An 18,644-nucleotide genomic window follows, 5' to 3' on the forward strand; every position below is an offset into this window, starting at 1 on the left:
TTTTATTTTGTAGGTCACAGGCACGCAAACAGGAAGTATTATCCTATCTTTCGTTAAAAAACATTTCAGCCGCGATAGCTAAATTAACGCCGTAGAATAAACAAACTAGCATAAATAAGCTAACAAATGGAGGCAATATACAGCGTACTCGGCTTGGAGTGGATGGGCAGCAGGAGTATTTTGATATTGCTGTTTGTTTTTCTGTTGTTGACTGATGTTTTGAAGAACAGGGTGCCGCCAAACTTTCCACCAGGACCGTGGTCTCTTCCTTTGATTGGTGACCTTCATCATATTGATTCCACCAGATTCCACCTGCAGATCAGAGAGGTATGTATCATAGACAGTATATAAGAATGGACCATTGGTATGTATCAGTATAACGTACACTTATCGCACTTCAGCACTCCTCTGCCAGTAAAATCAGTTTGTGTGCTCTTTCTCCGGGGCATTATCCATTCATTGGTCTACACTTTAAATGATGTCTTTTGGACCAATAGTTTTCGAGAAAAGTGGGGAAAAGTAACGCCTTCGCCTTTGACGCGGAAATGCACAACGGTGTTTGTGCCGTACAGAGCGCATTCATAATAGTTTCATCTTTTAAAGAATAAAAAGTTAAAAAGTCAAAATATTCAACTGATTTAATTAACATTAACTTTATTCACCCTTTATTAAATAAAACTGCTGCAACATCAGCGCGCAGGGTGACATGCAAACAAGGTTCATAATTAGCAATAAAATAAGGAAGTGGCTGGTAGATTTGCTTCATTCACCAATCTATTGAGAGGCTAATAAAATGTGAACATTCACTGGCCATTTGGCTGGTGGACAAAAAAAAGTTAATTTTGCACCCTGCATGCAAACGTCTGACAGACTTGTTGCTCCTGCTGCAGTGCAAGATATAGATATATATACATATATATATATATATATGTATATATATATCTATATCTATATCTGGTTCAGGTTACGTTATTACATGGTACCTTTAGGTACAATTTTTTACACAACTATAAAAAAAAACCCCGAATAAATATCGTCTGGTAGTGTCCCAGTTTTTTTGTCCTGTCTAGGGTAAAGGACACACAATATTTACACTGGTGGCAGCACATCAGACCTGTGTCCTTATAAATGTAAGACAGTGTTAGGGAAAGGAACCTTTGCCTATATAGGGGCAGTTCAGTGGAACAAGTTAGACCAGCAAATTAAAGTCATTTCCAGCATGAGCTCTTTCAAAAAGAGAATCAAGGCCTGGTTACTAGAGAGGGTAGCGGAGTATTGCAGGGGGCCAGTTACCGTTTTTATTTTTATTTATTTAAGAAAAATGCTTTTATGTTTTGTCATTGATTATCACACACTCTGTAAGTGTCTTGTCTTGTCCTGATGTTATGTGTTGAGGATCACAATGGAAATAAGTCCTGGACTTTATTGTGTTTTTATCCTCGATTGTATTTGATGTCTTTTCATGTATAAGGCATTCTTGATACAATTAAATAAATTTAAAAAAACAAATACACAAAATCTGATACAATTTCAGGGCTCCACCAATCAGAACATCAGACATATCATACATATAAATAGGTGAAATAAAATCATTCAAATAAATGTTCTCTCAAATCAAGATAAAAGCAGGTTTAAACCCAAACTAAATAAAGATCCTGTCATAATTGTGCAAATGAGCTCAGTGATTGCAGCAGGAACAAAGCTATTTGTTTTCAGCACCTTGGGACTAAAAACCTTAGAAGCTTAAATTCAAGGGACTCGTCATTTAAACTGTAACTGTCTGGTATACAGGAACGCTGGGTAAAGTTCTGGCTCCCCAATCAGCCGACTGGACCGTTTAACTATTTAGTTTAAGGAATTTCTCTCCTTTAAGGATGCATGAATGACACCAAGGAACAGGACTGACTCAATAAAAGCACAATAAAACATAGTGATTATGGTTCCAATTTTGTATTTCCAAATAGAGCTTTTCAAGTAATCTGGTTGAAATTCTAATATGTTTCATACCCCTATAAAGCAGGGTTAAAAAATATTGCAATGTCCGTTTTTTCCGATAACATGCAGCCCTAACAGCCAGGTGCATGTTTCTGCAGTAGCCCTCTAAAGTTAGACTGATTTATTTGTTGTTGACATCCTCAGTCTGCTTTCTGTATTCAGTTTGCAGAGAAATATGGAAACATTTTTAGCCTTCGACTCTTTGGTGGAAGGATTGTGGTCATCAATGGCTACAAGCTTGTGAGAGAGGCCCTGGTCCAAAGAGGAGAGGACTACATGGATCGCCCTGCCATACCATTGTTTCATGCATTAGTTGGAAATAAAGGTAATGTGTATTGCATTTTGTTCAAAAAGTTTTTTTGGCATCAGACCATTTCCACCACCATTTCAGGCATATTAGCATTTAGCTAGTTGTTTGCTAAACCTATTTCCAATTACTTTCAGTCCAATGCTGTTTTGTGTTTCCAATAGGTCTGGTGGTATCAAATGGATATCCATGGAAGGAGCAGAGGAAATTTGCTCTTCGTACACTCAGAAACTTTGGTGTGGGCAAGAAGTCGCTGGAGCCATCTATCCAGCAGGAGTGCCATTTTCTCACTGAGGCATATGCCCTTCAGCAAGGCACTGAATACATTTTACTTTTCATCAAACTACTAATCAGCTAATGCTTCTTATACCATGGTCTGGGTGAATACTCAATTCTGATTGGCTGCAAGGTGTCCATAAAAAGTGATATAAGACACAGTACTAAGTTCACTTGAAACTGACATAAATGAGCTAAATTAAATACAATTATTTTTTTACACTGATATGTCTTTAAAAAATGTTATTTGACAAGTGACCATGGCATAGGCACGTAATGTCCTTCAAGGTGTCCATTATAAGGTGATTAATGGCCTCCACGTTCATTAATTCATGATAATAGACACCTCTTCTGGCATTAACCCTTACTTTATCTACGTATATCGACGACGTTTCATTTCTGGGATTGTTCAGGTGCCGCTGGAAATTCCGCCGGATGTCCCTCATTTAGGTCGGATGTTCATCACCTTCCACTGTCTTTGTGTTGGCGTTCTAAACTCCGGTGGATTTCTGAGGACTATGGTTAGCTGCTCCTCAGATCTCTGCAGGGTAAATCCAGACAGCTAGCTAGACTATCTGTCCAATCTGAGGCTATTATGCAGTGGCATGGTTGCTTCGTCTGGTGCTTAGCGCCGCCCAAGACAATTGTGATTGGTTTAAAGAAATGCCAGAGCACTTTTTTCTCCCATCCCGGAATGCTGTGTGGACTACCCAGACCCTCCTCCGCAGCGCTGTGGAGGAAGGTCTGGCAATGCGATATAACCCTTACTTAACTAGTTAAAGGGCAATATGCTTTTTTTTCATCATGACACACATTTTTTAGTATTCTTGAATAAAATGCAACTCAAAGTGCTTTACAGTATGGCATTGAAAATACAGAAAAATAAATAAGGGTATAAAAATATAATAAAACATCCAATAAAAAAGCAGAGCGATAAAAGTAGTAAAAATGGTAAGAATAAATAAATGCTTACTACAATAACTAAAAGTAGAAGTAGCCTAGTACTATGAGAATGTTGAAATACAAAAAAGTCCTCTGTTTATTGAACTAAAATTTACTTTAAAAAATACTTTAATTTATTTATTTTTATTAACCTTTATTTTACCAGGAAATAATCCCATTGAGATTCAGAATCTCTTTTTCAAGGGAGTCCTAGCCAAGACAGCAGTATAATAGTTCTATATTTAAAATATACAGTAAAAAAAACAGACAACATAAAACAGAAAAAGACAGTTATTACAAAAATATATTGATGTGCAATTTAATCGCACAAAAAAAAAACCCGTCCCTGGTGTGTAAAGGCCTATAGATCATGTGCATGTGACTCTTTATTTCCCTGCTTCATTATCGAAAGGACTTTGTCATTTTCTGTTCTGTGTGTCTTATCTACATGTTCTCTTTATTTAACAGGCAAGCCTTTTAATGCCCAGTCACTGATAAACAGTGCTGTGTCCAACATCATCTGCTGCCTGGTGTTTGGGGATCGCTTTGAGTACACTGACAAGCAGCACCACATGATTCTTCAGAACTTCAATGAGTTACTGTACTTGGAGGGAGGTTTATGGGCACAGGTGAGCCTCCTTTGTAAACAAGATGCAGCACGCAGTAATCTTTTCATTTTTTAAATCAGGATTTATCCAGCCAGACCCCATAAGTCAATAGTGTATGGCATTAAATAAAACAAACCTAAAAAGCCACTTAATGAGAAACTTTGACACAAATGTGTGACCATTAGTGGAAGAAGTACTCAGATCCTTTTCTGGTGTAAAATTATTAGGGGTGTGACAAGATATCACGAGATTAAATGTGACGGGATTTCTTGTCGGGGTTAAAGGTGTCTCGCGATGTCATAGTGCGTTCTATTTGTACTCGGAACTCGGATTTTCTCTTAATACATCCATGGGTCAAAGTTACATCCATGGGAAGATCGAGCTCCTTGACTGCGGAAGATCCGGGTATTTTCGTGCTCCATGACTGCTTTATGCGCTTTTGAGCAACTCTCATCGGAATGAACGGGGCTTCGCGCCCAACGCTGTATCCACTTCTCTTAATACATCTGTCGGTACCATGGATGTATTAAGAGAACTGGATACAGTGTTCGGCGGGAAGCCCCGTACGTTCTAATGAGAGTGCTCAAAAGCGCATAAAGCAAACATGGAGCTCGGCTCTTCCGCATTGTTGGCACATAACGCTGGTTGGCTCACGATGGGCATGCGCACTAGCAACAATTTGTTTGCGTTGTCGTAGCAACCGGTAGCAACATGCGCGTTCATGAGCTTCTCTGTCGTGTCTCTTACAAGTGGCGAACTTATGAACTCCCCGTTTTCATTGTCTAAAATATCCACTAACGTTAAACACTGTTTTCGTTGTTCCTGCAGTTTCGTGAACAAAGCTCATCCATGGCTTCAGCTCTCATCCACGTTACAAGCTTTACAGCATACAGCCCTCGGATGTATCATAAGAGAGAACCAAGGCGATGTAATCACTATGTCCGTAGTAACGTTATGCAGGCATATAGCTAGCTATGTACAGATCTTAATACAGCCATGCTAGCTACCCCTGATGTTAGCAACTAGCTAGCTAGCCGATAGCCCGCCAGTTTGGGAAACGCTAATGACGTTACATCCACGTAGCTAACAGGCTTTACAGCAGCTACATACATACATCCCTGGGATGTATCATGACTTCATAAGATAATACCATGGACGTATTCATAGAACACATGGTGAATTACAACCATTAGCTATATCCATTATTACAGCTAGCTACATGAGCTCGGGAGAACAGTCATGTGAGCGGGCGGGCGCAGTCCCGCGGCTCTGCTCGCGTCCACTATGCGCGTTCATCATGCCAAATTTAATAATTCTGGATTCACTTCTAGTGAATGTTAAAAATGTTAAAAACGTAATGTTTTAAACAAGGACCCTTTCAGTGTTCGGGCTGGTAAGTTGATATACCCAGAAATTATCCGCTGAAATATAGACGTTTCTTTTGCCATGCAAAGTCTATGTGAAAAGTCTTTCTGGGCCATGGGGTGCAGTACCACCGTTATCCGCTAAGCCCATGGTGGCTTTAGTTATTTTAGTCTGAATCTAGCTGTCACTAGCGGTTAGCCGAATTAGCTGTTAGCTAAACTAACGTTAGCTTCCCGGTGGAGGCTAGCCATAGGCTAGCGTGGAACAGATCGTGCAGGTCGTATCCTCGGTAAAACAGTATTATCTTGCCCATGTGCAGAACGGATCCTGCAGGCAGAACGGATCGTGTACCGACAACATCCATGGGTCAAAGGCATGTTCTGCTTCTATCTGTGGACATGTTACGCTGTTTGTATACACAAAAAAATGGCATGTGTTTAAACTTGTGTAAAATACAAGTATGATGAGTCAAATGTACTAAACAATAATATATTGTTATATATTACATTGTTAGATTGTGACTGCATTAATAAGTTAGTAGTATTTTACTGTTGTAGCTGGTGGAGATAGAACTACAACATTAAAGTGACAAACACATTAATTCATCACTAATTATAATATGTAAAATTCTGAAAGATTTACTTAACGAAAAGGTCTGTTTCTGTAAGGACCCTTCCGATAATGTTGTCAGACACTTAAGGCCGTTTTATGCTTCTGCGTCGACGGCGTACCCCCGCAGACCCCTCTATGTCTACGCCGGACCCTACGCCGTAGCCTGACGTGCACCTCTTAAAAAATTTAACTACACGTTACTAACTCGAAAAATGTAACTGTGGTCAGAAAAGCACAGGGGAGACACTTTGTTTCTCTCACTTAGACTCTAAAGTCGGTACTCTCTCCAAAGCTAAACGCCGTCACTCTCTCACTTCTCCCTCGCTCTATCCCCCACTCCCCACACACACACACACACACACATGCTGGCTCGACGCAAACACCAGGGCACAAGTATGAACATCAGACCACTTACGTAGGCTACGGCGAAAGCTCTGCATGGAGCCTCCGCAGAACCATAAAACAGGCTTTAGAATCTGAAACAATCTGACCCTCTCGGTGGCAAAAACAGCAGAAATTGACAATGCACATTAGCCCAATAGGATTACAGCGCAGCCCTCTCACTAAATATTGGACCAATTTCAAAGATTGTTTTTCGCATTAGTCACTTACACACAAAAGCATGAAAATAGGGTCCAGGTTGAAAAAAACCTTGGCCTATAGGCTATTTTGTTTTACTGCCAACAGTAATATAAACCTCTCTTTGAGTGCCTAATGTTGAGAAAAGAGCTTTGACAAGACAGATAAATAGGGGGTGGCCTCTAGTTCACCCAGTAAGAGCGTGAGTCCTGCAGCGGTGCGGGTTCGAATCCGACCCTCTGCCCTTTGTTGCGTGTCATCCGCCGTCTCTTTCCCCCTTTCCGGTCTATCCACTGTCAATAATGCCCCAAAAAATAATCTTTAAAAAAAAAAGACATAGATAAATAAATAAAATAGTAATGATAAAAAAAACTAGAACTGCAAGCAGTTATGACAGGGTCCAAGCCTCCCCGGCGCGAATCGGCCTTGGATCAGAACCTGAAGAGCTACAGCGGCGTGGCAAACGTCAGGGAATATTGCAATGCTTGAGCTGCAAGGTCTGTAGTAAATCGCAATTGCAAATTTCCATTTACATTCATTGAGTTAAAGGCCAAAACGTGTGTACCTCGATTATAGCGCCCCACCATGGGGCACTCTTCACCAAATTTGGTACAGATCCTCAGAGTGGCATGTTTTGTCTTGATAGCATTTACTGTGGCTGAAAAATTGCAATTGCAAGTCTTTCCCATTCACATGCATTGTTACTGGCAACACGTGTCTACGTTGATTATAGCGCCCCCTAATGGCCGATCTTGGTCAAATTTGGTACAGATGCTCAGAGTGGGATGACAATCAATCATCTAAAGTGTTGCACTGATAGCCTTTAATTTGGCAGAGATATGCTAAAGTTCGTGTTTTCTAGTTAGCTACAAAAATGTGTTTTTGCTCGTAAATTGCGCATAGTTTAACCCAGCAAAATTATTTTTGATAACTTTTGTTAAATTCCATCTATAGATGCTATGTGCCAAGTTTCATGCAGATCAGATGCTTGGCCTAGGAGGAGTTTGAAAAAGTTGGTTTTGCACATTGCGCGATATTGCGGAAAAACTTCTTAACGGAAATGGATGTGGCCTATATCAGGAGATTCAGCTGAATTCAAGGAGTGTGTGGATATATGTCTTTTGTATGTGCGATGTATGGTTTGGGAGTTATAGGGCCTAAAAAAAGCATTGCACATATCCCAGCATCAGAACTAATGAGAGACACATAGCCTATATTCCTTTATTTACGGTGCTATCTTGCGCTACATCGTTATAAAGACAGAAAAACTGTTCTTCGGCCAGGACAACAACTCAGAGTTTTCTGAATGAAAGCTGTCAATCAATGTAAACTAAGGAGGTCCGTGGGTGGGATCGCCTTGAAAGTGACCAATCAGAGGAGGGCCAGTGCCTCAGTCAGTTTCATGCGGGCGTGCAGAAATCAACTTCGCGAGCAGAGTTTACCTGCGAGAGAGCGTATGCCCTCCACCGCTCGCCCAGCAGACACTTGCGGGCGTGTGGTGGCTGCTTTCTGCGCATTTTATATGCGCAGATGCCATTCTTTCCCTCTCCCTATGTCAAGTTTTACGCTCACAGCTGCCAGTTCACTCTCGATTGTTGAATTAGTGTGCAAACAGTGATATCTGCATGTGTGAAATGATATAATTTGCTTGTGGAGCATGTCTTATTGCGCTCGCAAGATATGACATAAATCTGACGCAATACTCATCTGATGTATCCTTCAATTTGGAAGCTCTGACTTCTTCAAGCTGTAGACAACAAAAATTTTGACCACGTAGGTAAGCTTTAAAGGACTCCCATAGTATATCACTACTGATGTGTATCATTTATTTTAAAAAAAGGATGGAATTTGTGTGGCAAGAAAGTCTTTATATTTCGGTTCTGACAGTAGGTGAGAGTTGAATCTCCTGTTTGGTGGGTGGTTTACCATGTGGAAAGTTAATGTGTAAAGAGACAAACGCATGATCTGAAATGACTATGCTGTAGTATTCAAAAGAGAGTGCGTGCATAGAAGTCTATTATCGAGCAAAAAGAAGTTACGGTGAACATGCAAAAAGAACGACAAGGCTTTGCTGGAGGGGATTTAGATCATAGTAGTCCTAGTTGGTCTGCATGAAACTTCAGAGCACAGGCTGACTTAGACAAGGTTGATGGTTTAGTGGATGATCTGTCAAGACAAAAAAATTAAAATCACCTCCAATATGATGATCAGCGAGGTTAGGAACATCGGAGAAAATTTCAGATATGAATTTCTCGTTGTCCCAAGTGATGTCCCTGTGCACAATATTACAGCCCCTCTAGCCCTCTCCGAAAACCATGAATAAAAAAAGTGACCCATCCATGGTTTCTTAATGCGGGAGATGTTTGAGGTACGGAGATGCGTCTCTTGTAAAAAACAAATTTCCCCTTTTAAGTTCCTGTAGGTGTGAAATTACCTTGTTGGCCTTGGCAGCATTGCTCATCCTCTTGACATTCCAGGAGATGAAGAGCACATGTGGAGGGAAGGGGGGAGGGGAAAAAAAGGGACAGACATACATAAACACACACACATGCACATACACACTTACCCTGACAAAAAGAAAACCACGATCCTCGTGGGGATATAAACCTTGTGCATCTTTCTGGATACAATCTTCCTAATTCCACTCATAACAGTGGCCCAAACTCTACAGCACTCTAGACTAAAATCACAGTATATCCAACAACAGTGAACAAAAAGGGAGCCCTAACAGAAGTGTTTGGGCCTTACAGCTAATCAAAACTTCTGGGCCAATAACATCCTAAAGCTGTAACAGTTAGTAGTGACCATGACAGGGGAGGCCCTCCGCAGCAGCAATTTGCATACAAAGAAACATATACATTATACACATCTGCATATATCTATGTGAAGCAAAATTAGAATACATTGAAAGAAAAAGAACAATTTAGAATATGTGAAAGGCAGCTGTACGGTAAAGTTAGGCAAGTGGCATAGGCTAAAAGATTATCCTGAGTATATTGCCTCATTCACAGATGATCTGGTACCTGTCTTCATGCTCTAGGTTTATAACATGTTACCCTGGCTGATGAAGTGGCTGCCTGGACCTCACCAGAAGATATTCACACTGACACAAAATATAATTGACTTCATACAAATCAAGATCCAAGAACACAGAGAAAGCTTTGACCCCTCATCACAAAGAGACTACATCGACTGCTTCCTCACAGAGATGGGAGAGGTGATTGTTTTTATGCATCTGTATTTGTGTTTGTTCTCTGCAGTGTCTTATGAAATATGTCAACTGATACTAGAAATTGTCTCTTGGGTTATTGATAGATGAAGGACGAAGATTCTGGTTTTGACTTAAATAATTTGAGGATCTGCACTCTGGACCTGTTTGGTGCTGGAACTGAAACCACTGCCACTACTTTACACTGGGGGCTGCTATACATGATCTACTACCCTCACATACAAGGTGTGTATGAGTAATATCTGTCCCACTCCATTCCTGCATGGTTTGTACGTGGCTTGACTTGACTACTGTCAAAGGTCTTTCACAGGTCTGGCCTGCATTGGGAGAGTAAGTGTGGGGGATGTGTTGCACATCATTTTCCCCTCAGTCGTCTATGTGGTGCACAGACTCACATAGTTTCCTGTTTTCGTTTTTTGTGTGCAGAGAGAGTCCAGGCTGAGATAGATACTGTTGTTGGCTCATCCAGACAGCCCTCTCTGACGGACAAAGAAAAGATGCCATATACTGATGCAGTCATCCATGAAATCCAGAGAATGGCCAACATCGTTCCCCTAAATGTGGCCCGCATGACAACCAAGGACACTGTGCTCGACAAGTACACAATCCCAAAGGTACAAGTGATAAATAATGTTTTTTTATTCTATTTTTTGTTTTCTAAGTTGGATTTTCTGGCAGCATAACGTTTGAATGTGTTGTTTCTTGGCAACCAACTCAAAACACATTTCCCACAAACACTCAAACCATTCCGTTTCAACTATGTAAAGATAACTTTAATAAAAAAGTAAATCTGCAAGTAGATTTTTAAAATGTATTGATATTAGGGCTATCAATCGATTGAAAAATGTAATCTAATTAATTACATACTCTGTGATTAATTAATCGAAATTAATCGCATACATAATTAACGGTGCCTGAACCGATACTTTTTAAGAAAGTAAAAAAAGAAAAAAAAAGGGTTCTAAACAACAGTTGGCGACATTAAATAACGGCTTGTTGATTGCTAAGGCCATATGGTCAAAATGAAATGATTTAATAATAATGTATAACAATAACATTAACTTATTTCACTAGTAAATTGCTGTTGAATGACAAAAACAACCACCAGATGTGAAAGGGACATTTACAATAACTTCAAATGCACCACGAGGGTGTAGTTTACCAGTTTCATTGAACGCACCGTCTGTGTTGTTTCTTTGACGGCAGCTGCAGATTGTTACATACCGGTGTTGAATCCTCTACAGTAAAACACAGTCAGACTTTACACCGTTTAGCGTTAGCTGTCAGCATTTTAACCGTGTTTAATCCATAGACTGTATATAAGAATGGACCAACAGATCCCGTTGCTCTGGGCGGAGACCAGTGAAGGCCAATAGAAGCACTTTTCTGGTGATGGCTAGCGTTACTGCGCAGCCTCCAACTGAGAGAGACAACGTAAATGTGCCGTGAGCAACGTGTCTGAAAGTTGTAAGTCTTCTGGTAGCTGTGCCAAGAGAAATCTCAATCAGTTCAGTTCAGCGGTGTTTGTGTTGCCTGTGTCGTCTTCAGAGCATCAGAGAGAAGCGCAGACATTTCAGTGGCACCAGATTTTGGTAGCCAGGGTTGGCAGGAAGAAGATTTTTACAAGTAAATGTTCCAATTAATGATCCAGGCAGCACATTCTCATCTCCCTCCTTCATTTTACAGTCGATGGTGGCTAGAACGGCTCCGGGTCAAACATCAATATGGAATGGATTAATCTGCGTTATTTTTTCTAACGCGTTATTTTTTATTTTGACAGCCTTAATTGATATGAAATGAAAAATTGATAACCATTAACTTAATATTGATAAATTCCATGATATACTAATAAATAATCAGAATTCATGTAGAAAATACTTATCATTATAATAACCTTTTATATAAGGGGGTCCCGTGTTGCACTGTGGCGCTGATGGTGACAACATACCAGGCATTTTCCACTTAATTATTTAATTTGACTTACAAATTCCATTTAGTACCTCCTCTGGGAGCATTTGTTCTTAACCGGCCAGTTGGCATGCAATTGTAGATGACTAAATTTCTATTTGCTTTGGAGCACAAGAAATGCTCCTGGTCCATGTTCAGAATCAGAATCAGAAAAGCTTTATTGCCAAGTACGTTTTTTACACATACAAGGAATTTGTTTTGGTGCTGTAGGTGCATGTCACACATTCTCTAAAATAAGTTAAACAAACAGGTTAAACAGAACAAACAATATAAGTACAAATATATGTATATATATATATATATATATATATATATATATATATATATATATATACACACACAGAATGTATTAAAAATAAGAGAGTAAGAATTAAGATAAAAAGAGCAGAACAGCAGATTAAGTACAGTGGCATGTAGAGCCAGAGGTGGGGTGTGGAGAGAGTCAGGGTGGCTTGTTAATAAGGCTAGTGGCGGAGGGGAAAAAACTGTCCTTGTGGCGTGAGGTTTTGGTCCTGATGGACCTCAGCCTCCTGCCAGAGGGGAGTGGCTCATAGAGTTTGTTGCCGTGGTGGGAGGGATCAGCCACAATCTTTCCAGCACACTTCAGAGTCCTGGTGGCATAAAGGTCCTGGAGCGGCGGCAGATTGCAGCCAATCACCTTCTTAGCTGACCGAATGACAAGCTGCAGTCTGCCCTTGTCCTTGGCGTGGTGATGGAGGATGTGAGGATGGACTCAATGATGGCTGTGTAGAAGTGCACCATCATTGTCTTTGGCAGGTTGAATTTCTTCAGCTGCCACAGGAAGTACATCCTCTGTTGTGCTTTCTTGACTAGGGAGCTGATGTTCAGCTCCCACTTGAGGTCCTGGGAGATGATAGTTCCCAGGAAGCGGAAAGACTCCACAGTGTTAATTGTGGAGTCACAGAGGGTGATGGGGGCAGGTGGGGCTGAATTCTTCCTGAAGTCCACAACCATCTCCACTGTCTTTAGAGCGTTGAGCTCTAGGTTGTTTTGCTTGCACCACTTCACCAGGTGGTCAGCCTCCGACCTGTAGGCGGACTCGTCACCATCAGAGATGAGTCCGATGAGGGAGGTGTCGTCCACGAACTTCAGAAGTTTGACAGACTGGTGACTGGAGGTGCAGCTGTTAGTGTACAGGGAGAAGAGCAGAGGAGAAAGAACGCAGCCCTGGGGGGATCCGGTGCTGATGGTCTGTGAGTCGGAGATGTCTTTCCCCAGCTTCAGATGCTGCTTCCTGTCAGAAAGGAAGTCAGTGATCCACCTGCAGGTGGAGTCAGGCACACCAAGCTGGGAGAGTTTCTCCTGAAGCAGAGCCGGGATGATGGTATTGAAGGCAGAGCTGAAATCCACAAACAGGATCCTGGCGTAGGTTCCTGCGGAGCCCAGGTGCTGGAGGATGTAGTGGAGGGCCAGGTGACGGGTCTGAAGTCGTTAAGTCCTGTGGTCCTTGGCTTCTTGGGGACAGGGATTATGGTTGAGGTCTTGAAGCAGGCTGGTACGTGACATGTCTTCTCCATGTTGAATTCATTTGTGAGAATAGAAATATATTACTGACATTGGAAACAACAATTGAGCAAATAATCCATCCAATTTTGATTGATATGTATTTTTCCAATAATCATAATTACCAACTGCTGTTTGAACTTTGTACATTTCACGTATTCATTTTTGTTTATTAAAACAAAAAGAAGAAGAAATACAAAAAAACAGATATCGGTTTGATTAACTGTTTTCATTAATGGCATTTCCTCAGGGCACCCTTGTCTTACCCACACTGATCTCGGTTCTACGTGATGAGTTGATGTGGGAAACTCCACACTCATTCAACCCTCAACATTTTCTGGACCAGGACGGCAAATTTAGAAAGACCGAAGCCTTCCTTCCTTTTTCAGCAGGTAAGTCAGTAGTTATGACCCTCTAAAGTTCAGTGATATGTTGTTTGAACCATAAAGGGCTTCAAAAAAGAGAAAAATAGCATTTTTTGCCAGTAATCATTTGCCTGTTTAACCATTTACTATAGATGGGAGGGGATCAGGTTTTTGTGTTCTTAGGTTGTTTCATAGCTACAGAAATATTATATGGTCAAAGTGAATAAAAATTGTGGGAATACATCTGAATACATCTGCTGTATTGTGTATTCTCAGGTAAGCGTGTGTGTCTTGGGGAGCAGCTGGCTAGGATGGAGTTATTCCTCTTTTTTACCTCCCTCCTTCAGAGGTTTTCTTTCTCGGCACCCGCTGGAGAGCCGCCCACTCTGGAGTTTAAGTTAGGAAGCACTCTCTGTCCCAAACCTTACCGCCTTTGTGCCGTACCACGATAAACCACCAACTGTCCCAAACTGTACCATCACAAACACAATGAATCACTGTTTTCACTATGATTTTAACTATCTGCTGTTATTTTATATAATTTAGATGTAGTTTTCTTTTTCTCAATCAATAGGCCTTTTAGGCTTTTTTTTAAGTTTAAAATAAAATCACTGTGATCTTAATTCCTATGGTCCTTACCACTGCATATTGGATTTGTCACATTAGCATAAACGTGACGTGTGTTTAATTAAATGATACTGAGATTTAGTTTCTCATTCATGTGTGTTCATGTTCACACTGTGATTACAGTCTGAGGTTTGCCAGGTGAGAAACACTCATGTTAGAGAATACCATGCAGCAAATGCTATTTATCAACTTGAGCATTAATATGGTATTCTTATTTATATATTTTGCTATTAATTGTGCTCATCATTATTGGAATTGTTGGGTCTTTGTAAATTATAGAGTGTGGTCTAGACCTACTCTATCTGTAAAGTGTCTTAAGATAACTGTTGTTATGACTTGATACTATAAATAAAATTGAATTGAATTGAATCATGTTGACAAGGCTAATTTTTGTAAACCAAATTGCCATACACCAGCCAAATGCTGGTAGAAAATGCAAGTGGCTGGTAAATTTACCTCACTTACCAGCGAAAAAACAATGGTTATCTATTAAGTAGCTGTTACAATTTAATTCATTAGCCATTTGGCTGGTGGACAAAAAAGATAATTTTGCACCCTGCCCATTGGATATTAAAGATCGACTCTTCTCTACTCTTGGAAAATAAAGCTATATTACAGGTCACCTCACGTTCACCTCACAGACTCTGACCACATCTGTCAGGAGTAACACTACAAAGCTCAACCACAGCCAACCAATAAAGTCCATATGCTTCAAAAATCATAATTAATATATTTCAAAAGGCCCAAAAGGCTCTTGGGGGCCTCTGAACTGAAAAACAAGGCTGGAGTTTGAACTCTTCCAGTTGGTTGTTGTCTGTACACACGTGCACTGTGTGCTATGGAAACGAGGTATTCCTAATCATTTTAATACACATAATTTGTCAGTAATTAGTCAGTGAATCAGAGGTAAACCAAAAAAGTTATATTAGAGTTATATTGACTTAACGTAGAAGGATTGTCATCAATGTGTATGTAACGTGTTGAGTAGATAGCTGGTTCATGATCTCAAAATACAAGTTACATTTGACCCAGTATCAAAGGGTGCAGCAGTAAAATAATTCAGTTTTTTATCAGTAATAAAGATAGAAGTGGCATTTCACCTCAACCTTATGATTTTACTTCCATACTTGTAAGGAGAACCCTAATCGACATGATGCTTTTCCTACCACCTAACCCTCACCTTAACTATCAAAATATAATCAACAAATTTGCCGGTCCAAGTCCCTGTGCGGACCAAGTACAGAGTGTTGACTGGTAGCTAACATGGTGCCCTTGAGCAAGTTACAAATGGCTAAAGCTAACCTGGGCTCGTTAAACAACTAAACACAGCTGCTTAAGGTTAACCTAGTTGGTAACATTAATGGTATTGTCTCCCCCTGCATGTTGAATTTAATGTGGGAATGAGACTAACTTGCTTGGATGAGTGAATGTCTTAATTACTTTTAGAGGGGTATGTGCTGTGCTAATGCTTTACTGACTCATCCAAATACTGCACTGTTTCGCGTCTGAAGATGGCTGCTGCTTCAGTGACCACCTCAAAGCATCAAGTCCGCCCCCTCGCGTTACACTATATGTCATTTTAAATTGCGATATTGATTTATTGTGATTTATGGGAGGTGTCTGTGTTTTGAAATGCCAGTAAAAACTAATTTGCCACAGCCTCTACCTGTGTCTATTGTCTGATTTACAGATGATCTGGTACCTGTCTTCATGCTCTAGGTTTATAATATGTTACCCTGGCAGATGAAGTGGCTGCCTGGACCTCACCAGAAGATATTCACACTGACACAAACTGTAATTGACTTCATACAAATCAAGATCCATGAACACAGAGAAACCGTTGACCCTTCATCACAAAGAGACTACATTGACTGCTTCCTCAGAAATGGGAGAGGTGATTGTTTTTATGCATCTGTATTGTGTTTGTTCTCTGCAGTTTCTTATGAAATATGTCAACTGATACTAGAAATTGTCTCTTGGGTTATTGATAGATGAAGGACGAAGATTCTGGTTTTGACTTAAATAATTTGAGGATCTGCACTCTGGACCTGTTTGGTGCTGGAACTGAAACCACTGCCACTACTTTACACTGGGGGCTGCTATACATGATCTACTACCCTCACATACAAGGTGTGTATGAGTAATATCTGTCCCACTCCATTCCTGCATGGTTTGTACGTGGCTTGTCTCGACTTCTATCAAAGGTCTTTCACAGGTTTGGCCTGCATTGGGAGAGTAAGTGTGGGGGATGTGTTGCATTTTTCCCTCAGTCGTCTACGTGGTGCACAGACTCACATGGTTTCCTGTTTTCACTGTGTGCAGAGAGAGTCCAGGCTGAGATAGATACTGTTGTTGGCTCATCCAGACAGCCCTTTCTGACAGACAAAGAAAAGATGCCATATACTGATAGCCTAGAAAACTAGACGCGCCCTAGTGGCAGCAAATTTATTTTGCAGAAAGGGGGGTCTAGGCACTCTCCGTTGGATTGCGAGCTGGAAAAACCAAACTCTGGTCAGGCCAATCACATCATGTATAGAGTCGGTAGTCGGGCTTATGGCTGCTGCTGCTGCTGGGAACAGCGGTCTTCTGGAAGACTTGGAGTTAAGCTTTTCTTTGAGAAAAGAACAAAGAACGGCACTGAAATCATTCTTAAAAAAGGAAGATGTGTTCAGAGTTTTGCCGACGGCCTACGGCAAAAGTTTAATCCATCAACTAGTTTCACTACCTTCTTCGTTGCTCTGCCTGGTTGTAGCGCTATCCTATTGCGTGCAGAGGGAATTTGAAAGACAACCGTTTATCCCGCCCCTCGGATTGAGCTCCGTCAATGGTGAGTTCCCAGACCCAACATCTTGATGTGGGTCTGGCTTGTCAGGCTAATATACTGATGCAGTCATCCATGAAATCCAGAGAATGGCCAACATCGTTCCCTTAAATGTGGCCCGCATGACAAGCAAAGACACTGTGCTCAACAACTACAAACTCCCAAAGGTACAAGTGATAAATAATTGTTTTATGTGAGGATCTTACCTATTGTTCGTTTTCTAAATTGGATTTTCTGGCAGCATAACTTTTGAATGTGGTGCTCCTCGGCAACCTACTCAAAACACATCCGTTTCCCCCAAACACTCCAACCATTCCCTTTCAACTATGTAAAGATAACTTTAATAAAACGTAGATCTGCAAGTTGATTTTTAAAATGTATTGATGAACTAGGGAATCAATAACCAATAACTTAGTTACCAAAACAGTTGTTTGAATATTCATGTTAACGCTTAATAATCTGAATTCATGTAGAAAATATGTGCAAAACCCCTGTTGCATTTTGGCGCTGATGGTTACAAAATACCAGGTATTTTCCACTTAATTATTTAATTTGACTTATTACAAAGTCCATTTAGTACCTCCTCTGGGAGGGTTTGTTCTTAAGCGGCCAGTTGGCATGCAATTGTAGATGTCTAAATTCCCATTAGCATTGGAGCACTTTAAGAAATGCTCCTGGTCCATGTTGGCTTTATTGATGAGATTAAAAGTTAATTCCTGACATTGAAAACAACAATTGAGAAAAAAAAGTCCATCCAATTTTGATTGATGTTTTTCCAAATATTATGATCAACTGCTTTTTTTTCAATGTTGAGGATTAAAACAAGAAGAAGAAGAAATACCAAAAACCGAAGAGATATCGGTTTGATTAACTGTTTTCATTAATGGCATTTCCTCAGGGCACCCTTGTCTTGCCCACACTGATCTCGGTTCTACGTGATGTGGGAAACTCCACACTCATTCAACCCTCAACATTTTCTGGACCAGGACGGCAAATTTAGAAAGAGAGCAGCCAGTAGTTATGACCCTCTAAAGCTCAGTTATATGTTGTTTGAACCTTAAAGGGCTTCACAGAAGAGAATGAAAATAGATACATAGGTGGCCGGGTTGGTTCAGTGGATAGAGCAGGCGCACATATACTTCGAGGCTTATGCCTCGACGCAGAGGTCCAGGGTTCAAGTCTGACCTGTGATGATTTCCTGCATGTCTCTCCCCTTTTTCACCTAGCTGTCCTATCAATTAAAGGCAGAAAAGCCCAAAAGATACATAGCATTTTTGCCAGCAATCTTTTGCCTGTTTACCAAAGATAGGAGGGGATCATGTTTTTGTGTTCTTTAGTTGTTGTAGATTCTGAGCTGCAGAATTATTATACGGTCATAGTAAATAAAAAGTGTGTAAATGCAACTCATCTGCTGTATTGTGTATTC

At 40.6% G+C, this 18,644-nt stretch overlaps 1 protein-coding gene across 3 annotated transcripts; it reads left to right on the plus strand.

Annotated features, from left to right (window-relative positions):
• The first annotated feature begins 28 nt into the window (after window positions 1–28).
• Window positions 29–18,233, plus strand: LOC116063278 (cytochrome P450 2J6-like). 3 transcript variants are annotated; one of them, XM_031318178.2, is made up of 9 exons: window positions 30–327; window positions 2,158–2,320; window positions 2,467–2,616; window positions 3,989–4,149; window positions 9,725–9,901; window positions 10,000–10,138; window positions 10,340–10,527; window positions 13,656–13,797; window positions 14,047–14,359. In XM_031318178.2, exons 1-9 carry the CDS (start codon window positions 127–129, stop codon window positions 14,220–14,222), a joined length of 1,497 nt encoding a protein of 498 aa, XP_031174038.1. In that variant the 5' UTR covers window positions 30–126; the 3' UTR covers window positions 14,223–14,359. The 3 variants fall into 3 exon arrangements, with proteins under 3 accessions (XP_035862763.1, XP_035862764.1, XP_031174038.1); XM_036006870.1 differs by lacking the exons at window positions 13,656–13,797; window positions 14,047–14,359 and adding an exon at window positions 18,117–18,233 and having other exon boundaries at window positions 29–327; XM_036006871.1 differs by lacking the exons at window positions 13,656–13,797; window positions 14,047–14,359 and adding an exon at window positions 17,299–17,471 and having other exon boundaries at window positions 29–327; window positions 10,340–10,440.
• Window positions 18,234–18,644: the final 411 nt, after the last annotated feature.

This window comes from Sander lucioperca, chromosome 11 (genome assembly GCF_008315115.2).
Source record: "Sander lucioperca isolate FBNREF2018 chromosome 11, SLUC_FBN_1.2, whole genome shotgun sequence".
Lineage (NCBI taxonomy): Eukaryota > Metazoa > Chordata > Actinopteri > Perciformes > Percidae > Sander > Sander lucioperca.